Source organism: Drosophila subpulchrella, unplaced genomic scaffold (assembly GCF_014743375.2).
Source record: "Drosophila subpulchrella strain 33 F10 #4 breed RU33 unplaced genomic scaffold, RU_Dsub_v1.1 Primary Assembly Seq24, whole genome shotgun sequence".
Lineage (NCBI taxonomy): Eukaryota > Metazoa > Arthropoda > Insecta > Diptera > Drosophilidae > Drosophila > Drosophila subpulchrella.
In genome coordinates, this window is record NW_023665550.1 from 1,047,422 (window position 1) to 1,055,755 (window position 8,334).

The 8,334-nt window shown below is 37.6% G+C and overlaps 1 protein-coding gene and 1 long non-coding RNA gene across 4 annotated transcripts; one reads left to right on the forward strand and one right to left on the reverse strand.

Annotated features, from left to right (window-relative positions):
* Positions 1–1,798: 1,798 nt before the first annotated feature.
* LOC119559464 (WD repeat-containing protein 74) lies at positions 1,799–3,418 on the forward strand. Of its 3 annotated transcripts, none has more exons than XM_037872572.1 (3): positions 1,799–1,989; positions 2,042–3,092; positions 3,142–3,181. In XM_037872572.1, the coding sequence occupies exons 1-3, from the start codon at positions 1,902–1,904 to the stop codon at positions 3,164–3,166; spliced, it is 1,164 nt and encodes a 387-aa protein (XP_037728500.1). In that variant the 5' UTR covers positions 1,799–1,901; the 3' UTR covers positions 3,167–3,181. The 3 variants fall into 3 exon arrangements, with proteins under 3 accessions (XP_037728500.1, XP_037728501.1, XP_037728499.1); XM_037872573.1 differs by having other exon boundaries at positions 1,800–1,989; positions 3,158–3,293; XM_037872571.1 differs by lacking the exon at positions 3,142–3,181 and adding an exon at positions 3,232–3,418 and having other exon boundaries at positions 1,801–1,989.
* Positions 3,419–7,645: 4,227 nt separating this feature from the next.
* On the reverse strand, positions 7,646–8,070 carry LOC119559435. Its single transcript, XR_005220771.1, has 2 exons — positions 7,971–8,070; positions 7,646–7,851 (listed from the first exon to the last, which is right to left on the reverse strand). It is a non-coding gene; the product is annotated as an uncharacterized LOC119559435 (long non-coding RNA).
* Between the last annotated feature and the right edge of the window lie 264 nt (positions 8,071–8,334).

Consider the following 8,334-nt stretch of genomic DNA (forward strand, 5'->3'; position numbering starts at 1 on the left):
CCGTTTTCGCAAAAAAAGTTAGAGTACGAGTAGTGCTCTACCTCTTCTTGACACATGATACATTGCTGCAGGCGTGTATCGTTAAGTGAAATATGCAAAAACAAAAATTGTTGCATCATGATTAGAAAAAAAGGAGCGTACAAATAGGATTCTACCCTTTCTTGGTGCAAGATACATTACTGCTGGCGTGTATTGATGAGTGAAATATCAATAAGAATCAACAGAATTGTAAAAAAAACATGAATTAATTTAAGTTCTTTACAATTGCTTAGGCTTTTTGAATTCAAAAAATTCACAATTTTTGTGCGCAGTGCTGCAGGTGCGGTGGCATAAGAATTTGCTTTCTTAAATGTATTTTTAATAAATAAAATTTGTTTTAAAGTGACTGTTAAAAAACTTATGACCAATATAAAAACATTAAAAAATTTCTGGTGCAGTTTTTGAAATACCATCTTTTAGTTTTTAGCAGCAAAACTAACCTGATCACTGAATAATGATCCAACAGTGATCAGTGATCATGTTATTCTTCTGAACGCGGCCAATCAGTTCAGTATTTCACTATTTATATACCCTTTCAGATGGATTAATCAGTCAAAAATATTGCAACGCAGTGAATGACACGTTTCCGACCCCATAAAGTATATATTCTTGATCAGCATCACTAGACGAGTAGATGTAGCCATGTCCGTTTGCACGTGCGTCTGTACGTTTCTTCGAAAACTAGTCTCTCAGTTTCAAAGCTATCGGGATGGAAACTTCCCAAGAGTAGTATTTCTATTGCTGGTAGATCCTGTTGGATCCGACAACTATTACCTATAGCTACCATAGGAATAATCAAAAAAATAATGCAAAAATTTGTTTATACCAGAGGGTGTATTGATTTCAGTCAGAAGTATGCAATGTAATGAAGGAGACGTTTTCGACCCGTTAAAGTATGTATTCTTGATCAGCATCACTAGACGAGTCGTTCTAGCCATGTCCGTCTGTCCGATTCTATGCAAATAAGTATCTCAGTTCTATAGCTTTCGTGACGAAACCTGCCCAAAAGTCTTAATTCTATTGAAGGTAGTATATAAGTCGAAACGAGCCGGGTCGGACAACAATATCCTATAGCTCATGGGAATATTAATCTTTTAGTATTTCAGAACTTCGAATTAAATTTAAATCAAATCAGACGACCTAATCATACAGCTGCCATAGGAATGATCGGATAATTATTGTCAAAATAATACATAGACCGTTATATTTCGTTTTCGGTATAATTTTGTATAATTAGTTCTTAGTTTTCTAAGTATCGCAAAGTTCTGTACTTATAATGCTGCCACGGGAACGACCAGCAAGTGTATAAAAACATCGAAGTTAGCTTCCTTTCTTGCTTATTATATTATCTTCTACTCATGGGAACACCATGTTTTTTATATTTCAGAATTTCAAATACAATTTTTCAAAAATCGTAAGACTGTATCACATAACTGCCATTGGAACGACCTGATAATTAATGGAAAAATAATTATAGCTTCGTTATTTTTGATCATATTCTCTTCTACTCCTGTAAATATATAAGTTATATATATATAATGATATATATATTATATTTTCAGAACTAAGATAGAATATATACAAAAATCTGACCACTATATCATATGTTGTCAAAACAATATTTGCGCATCCACCCCTTCGGTATCGGTTTGCTTGTACCGTTCAGCGATTCTCTATGTGAACAAGAACAGCGCTGTTGCAATTTTTAGCGGCTGTGTGCAGTAGATATTACTCTTTTGGAATATTTTTAGGTTTTCGGCCTGGTCACACTTTTCGCGCTGCACGTGTAATGTAAAATTATTTTATATTCGCTCCGCACTTTTTATTGGAAACTTCTATTCCGGGCAAAACAGTGTGTTACGATGAAGTGGACTACGGCAAATATCAAGCACGCAAACTACACTGAAAAGCACGAACTGTATGTGGGAACACACACTGGCTCCTTTAAATGTAAGTCTGTTCGCGACGAATAGCATTGCAGTAAATGTTGGCACCTTTATAGATTTGGTACCTGCTTCAGAAAAGTCTCCACATGGACAAAGCAACTTGAGCGATCTTGGAGCCCTGGGCAAGGATTCTCGCGTCACATCGCTGGCCTTTGGCAACGAGGCCCAGACGGATATCCTTCTCGGCCGAGCTAAGACCGAAGTGGAGCTGCACTCCTTTTCAGATGGGAGGCGCTCCAAAAAGACAGTATTCTTTAACGCGGCTCCGATCGTTGGACTGGCACGGTACGATGACAAACTAATTGCCGGCATTGGCAACGGACAGATACAGAGCCTTGAGCTGCAGGCGGAAAATAAATCTGAGCCCGTGGTTATTGCCACGGGCAACCAAATGGACCATCTGCGTCAGTGCGCGCAGGTCAGGAGCATTGTGGCCACTGGCGGCAAGGAGCGCCAAAACAATTTAAAGGTATACGATATGAGCTCCGACGGCAAGCAGATCTTTAGCTCTAAGAACCTGCCCAACGACTATCTCCAGCTGGAGGTGCCCGTCTGGGACTGCGACATCGGATTTGTGGATGGACCCAGTGTGCTGGCCACCTGCTCGCGAACCGGCTACGTCCGCCTTTACGATACGCGCAAGCAGCGTCGTCCGATCGCAAGTTTTGCCAGCGACGAGCACGGAATGAGTTTTACAGCTTTAGTGGCGCAGGGAAATTTTATTTACACTGGGACCTCAATGGGTGCTTTAAAAGCCTTTGATACTCGACGTATGAAAACGCATGTGCACACTTACAAGGGATTCACCGGTGGGATCAGTGATCTTCATCTAGATACCACTGGGCGGTACCTAAGCTCTGCTAGCCTAGACCGATATGTTCGCATCCATGACGCTGAATCTACAGTGCTGCTCTACCAATGTTACGTGAAATCGAAGGCCACCAAGATTATTATTCGTCAGCTGGAAAGTGAGCGAAAGATAATTGAACAGCCTGAGAGTGATGCAGAGCTAGAAGTCGTTAGTAACGTTAGGCAAATGAAGAGCGTTAGTGCAACACCTGTAGACAATGAATACGAGGACATGTTCGATCAAATGCCCACTATTAAGTAAGTAATTCTATTTAACTTTATTATTATACATATGTATGTATATTAGGGTGGACTTTTTTAAGGTCAAATGAGCTCACCATGTGAAATGGTATTTTTCTGTACATATATAAACTAAAATCTCGGATGTTCCATATAGCGACAGCGATGATGACTCGGAAGGAACAGAAGTGACGGCTACCAAACAATCAAAGGACAAGCTAAAACGGAAGTCTGCTATCACGTCCCTGAAGTCGAAAAAAAGAAAAGGTGTACAAAATTAAAGCGAAATTTGTTTACTAGTTATTAAGCAGCTTAAAATTAAAAGATTTAATATTAACAAAGAATTGACGTACATTTTACTATCTGCATTGTGAAATTGTTTTGTGGAGTGCAGGCGCGTTTTTGCATCGCTGCGAAATTCGTTGTGAAGATTCTATGGACAAGTACACCTTCGTGGCAAATCAATTTGTTTTCGTAAACCCGGCAGCTAAAGCTGCAGTGACAGTGCTCAGAAGCTCCGTTATATCTGGTGTATCGCGAAAACAAGTGAAACAGAGATCAAAAGGCAACTGTTGCAATTTGTTGATCTTGTTAATTACCGCTATTTCGAATTCAAATAATAATAATATTATAAATCTTAATACAAATAATTAATAAATAATAAAAAAAACAGACTTCCCGTATTTGATCCTTGTGCTTCCTGGCTGCAAGGTGCACACCTTGCCCACTAGGCTACGACTGCTTCCGTGCAACCTACTCTAAGTGGGTTTGTGTACTGGAAGTCGACAAAGCAGTACCAAGCAGTGCACAGCTTCCAATATGCCTGCATTGTCGGATTCGAATTCGAATTTGACATTTATTCAAAGGTGGCTAAGGCACAAAAGCTTATGACTTATGCTCTAAATTCCTCATTACAAAAATGTAGCAGCATTTATAAAGCCAGCTCCACCAACGCCCCACCTTTACCATCACAAGACATTGAACCCGAGCTGGAAGCCATAGCCGGCGACGATGAAGACTGGTGGACCCCAAGTAACAACAAACGCCGTCCAAAATCGAGTTATCCCAATTCTGCTAATAAAATGCAGAGATATTCGAAAAGTTCCAAAACGACTGAATCTGAAAACCGATTTGCTGAGCTTTCGGACATGGACGCAACCGAAGAATACATAAGAGCTTATCAAACAGGCAGCCAATTGAGGCACAACCCTGATCAGGCCAGTACCACCACCGGCTTAACCCATGGTAGCTGCAGCACCAACAACAACGTCGATCGCAGCAAAAGTTAATCCAACAACGTAGGCAAAAACAGTAGTAACAATACTACCAACAATAATATCTCCAACAATAGCCAAGACAACATTGCCAAACACCCACCCTATCACAAGCCACCGCCAATTGTGATTAATAATTGCAAGAATCTTATCGGACTTATCCGATCCACAGACAAAATCGTCTAACAATTCCGTTTCGATCCTTCCTGTAGATTCAGACACGTGTAGAGCACTCCCAGCAGCTCAAAGAGGACAGATCTTATCGCGTGGTTATTCGAGGTGTTCATCACTCCACTCCAGATGAACACATTAAAGAAAGCCTAACCTAGCTTGGCCACATTGTTCGTTTCACTAATAGACCAAAAAACCGTTTCGACAAAACGAAGTTTGGAAAAATCTTCCATCCCAGGGTACCACTCTCCCCCAAAAATCCTCTAAAAAAGGTCGACTGTTCGATCGGATGTCGTGGGAGCTTGTCATACGCAAATGTCACCAATGGTCATTCTTGACACAAAACTCAACAGGGTGTCCAACCCCAGTTTCAGCAACTTGCAAACCAGCACTAGAACCAATTTCCTTCACTGCACACTGGGCCAGGCAATCTGATTTTTGTCCAAAAATACGTTTTTTTTAAGTAAATGACCAGACCGATGGTCCTTTTTATAACACATTAACTAATTTATGCTAAAGTTTCAAAGAATTCGGGCAAGTAGTTTTCTTTTACCGTATTTTCAACGTGAAAAATTCATTAAATATTAAAGGAAATAAAAAAAATCTAGAAGTCAAAGATGCTAATGACGCTGTTCGACTTCTTCACAAAACTTTTAGAAGTCATTATTTTCAAAAAGTAAAAAATATAAGATAGCTCGAATGTCTAACTTATTTCTAAAAGAAATTTATTTGCTGATTTTTACGGCTTTTTTTAGCAATTGAGTACTTTGCTTTTCGAGTGCTTCCCATCCCAAAATGGAGTCATTACATCAAAAATAAATTCTTTGATTAATTTACTAAAATCGCTCTTCTTTTATTTCTGAAAAAAAAAACAATCGAATGTAATATCGATATATAGATAAGAGAAATTTCAACTTTTTTGGCTCTTCTCTAAAAATTGTTCACAATTTCTGTCATTCGGTGCTCGAAACTAGAAGCGAGCACCCCATGCACATTGGTCCAGAAAGTTAATTTGTTGGCCAAAAATCTGTAATTTCTTTCCTGGGATTGCTAGAAGGATGCAGTTTTATGCGTTTTTCTCTTAAAAGATTGAACCTTTCAACGAACTAAAAGTAAAATTTATTGGAATTTGATATGATATAGATAATCCAAGCCAAAATCTGAAAATTTTACGTACTTTTCAGTTTTTTATTTTTAAAAAAATAGCTAGAAGACGTACTCAATTCATTTTCATACACGATTAAGTATGAGAGAAAACAAATTAAAAAAATTAACACCGCTATACAATATTATGTCGTTTAAGATTTATGAACCGTTAAAAATCAGTGTTTGCAATTACATCTCCGTAGCAACGAGATGAATACAAATATTGCTATGCTATTGGTATCGCTCTCTTTTTGACGAGAGCCGTAGCAGAGCCATAGCAGAACAATAAGAAAGTATGTGCTCTGCTCTGCTCGCAGTTTTGTCGCTTGAGAAACTGTAGCAATAGCGATAGCAGAAAATGAAGTTCTGTGCTCTGTGTAGCAGTAACGGTAGCGAAATATTGATAGCGAGATGAGAGCAGAGCATATGCTATTTTTATACCCGCTACTCGTAGAGTAAAAGGGTATACTAGACTCGTCGGAAAGTATGTAACAGGCAGAAGGAAGCGTTTCCGACCCCATAAAGTATATATATTCTTGATCAGGATCACTAGCCGAGTCGATCTAGCCATGTCGGAAACTACAAGAGCTACAATTCTGGGATTAGGCAGATTCTTGAGATTCCTGCGCAGCACAAGTTTGTGTCAGCAGAGTGCCACGCCCACTCTAAATTACTAAACTCTAAACTCTCAAATTAATGTATTAACTAAATGTTTATTAAATATAAAAAAGTAAAAAGGAATAAGAACTTATGCATTTAGAAACACGAATCATCCCTCTTCTTCTTCGTCTTCAAATAAACTTAAGTTGTCGCATTATCCAAGTGAGTTGAGTTAAGCCGGACAAGAAGAATATTTTCCAATGTTTCGTGACTTAATCGATTTCGGTTATCCGACAACACCAGTTTTAGAGACGAAAACGCCCGCTCTATTGATACCTACAAATATTAAGAAATTTAAACACTTATTAATAAATATTTTGTTTTAAGTTAAGTTATAATTCTTACTTGAGTTGGTGGTATAGCAAAGCATATTTTGCTTAGGGCATAAAGCTCTGGATCGCTTAATTTCCTTACTTTCCAGAAATTTAAAACATTTTCACTCGATTTCATATACGGCAATTTCCACGATTCATTCTTTCCATGGACATCTGTTGACTCATTCGGAACAATGAAAGCACTTAAAAAGTCGTCCAAAAGATCGAAATAACTTCCTTCATGTACAGTATCCGAAGCCATTGAACTATTTGGTGATACTAAATTTGGAATGGGGCCGTGGATTTTAATTTGTGCCCACAATTTCTTTAGAAAATGAATTGCTCTTTCCTTTTGTGAGCCGTCCAGGATATGATGAAATCTTGGGTCCAGGTATAAGCAAGCGTCGTAGCCAACATTTGATACTAATTTTTTTGTTCATACTTCCATACTTTCAAGAAGCGTCTCTCCAATCGTATAAAGAGTTGATTCTTTACTTAAAGCGCTGGTTGCTAAAAATCTGTTTCGTTGACAACTTGCAAACCAGCCACAGAGCATACAAATTCCCATAGTGCAATTGTTTTTGTTGAAACTGCACTATAGTTTTTTGCAGTGGAGGCATAATTGTAACGTAGGAGTCCATGCACTCCCATAACTGCACAGAGAAAAAAAATACCAAAACTGGTCATCAATCGGGTATTTTTTCATATCAATTTTGATCCCTTATGTTGCCATATCATATTCATATTTTCGAACATATGACATTGATATTTTCGAACATGTCAATTTGGTATTTTTCATACCAGATTGATATGAGCACATATCAAAGTTGTGACCAAATTGTGGTATTTTGTAATATCCAACTGATATGCTTTCATATCAAACTTATATGCTTTCATTTCAAACTGATATACTTTCATATCAGGTTGATATGTTTGTAATATCAATATTAATCACTTTTGATTTTACTTTTTTGAATCTTATAAACAAATAAATATTGAAAACCCATAAGATCGCTGTAAATATTTATTTTTTATATATTTCGGATCAATTATAAAAATTATTCCAGGACTTAGCAATAAATGACCGATACACTCTGCCTCCTGTAGCTTTGCATCAGCGCCAGGAAGTCCTTCTTCTGTCCTCGATAGAAGCTTTCCAGCGAAGTGGTGAACGCCAACTTGCCCAGTTCAGCATCTTGGCCAGCCATTTGACTTTGTGTAGTGCAGTATGTGTTGTCATCCGCCGAAGCGCACGTTAAAGTGTCCAAGAAATAAATATTTTAGAATTAGACAAACATCAAGTACAATTGAAAATGAGATACTTAACTTACCATTTGCAAAAATAAAGAAACAACATATGTAAATGTTTCACTTTGTACACTTTCACTTTTCGTCGAATGTTAGAGTGGCCGCGGCAATTCTGTCAAAAAATATCTTTTGTACCATACTTAATACCATAAATACACAAAAAATACGAAAGCACAGTCATACTTTTTTTTCGAAGACTTTTCGATGTTACGATTGATATGAAAAACATATCAAATTATCACGAATATATATTAATATGATGCAAAATCATATCAATTAGAAATGTTGATATGAATTCGTATCATGCTGATATGAATTCGAATTATTTTGATATGTAAAAGGTGATATGTGAAAATTGAGGAGACAATATCAATCGGGTATTGTTCC

Excerpts from the sequence above, each read along its gene's own strand:
- LOC119559464 (XM_037872571.1), top strand. The coding sequence starts at position 1,902 with ATGAAGTGGACTACGGCAAATATCAAGCACGCAAACTACACTGAAAAG. Across the intron at positions 1,990-2,041 it reads ACACACTGGCTCCTTTAAAT|ATTTGGTACCTGCTTCAGAA; the intron begins GTAAGTCTGTTC and ends GCACCTTTATAG. Across the intron at positions 3,093-3,231 it reads GATCAAATGCCCACTATTAA|CGACAGCGATGATGACTCGG; the intron begins GTAAGTAATTCT and ends TGTTCCATATAG.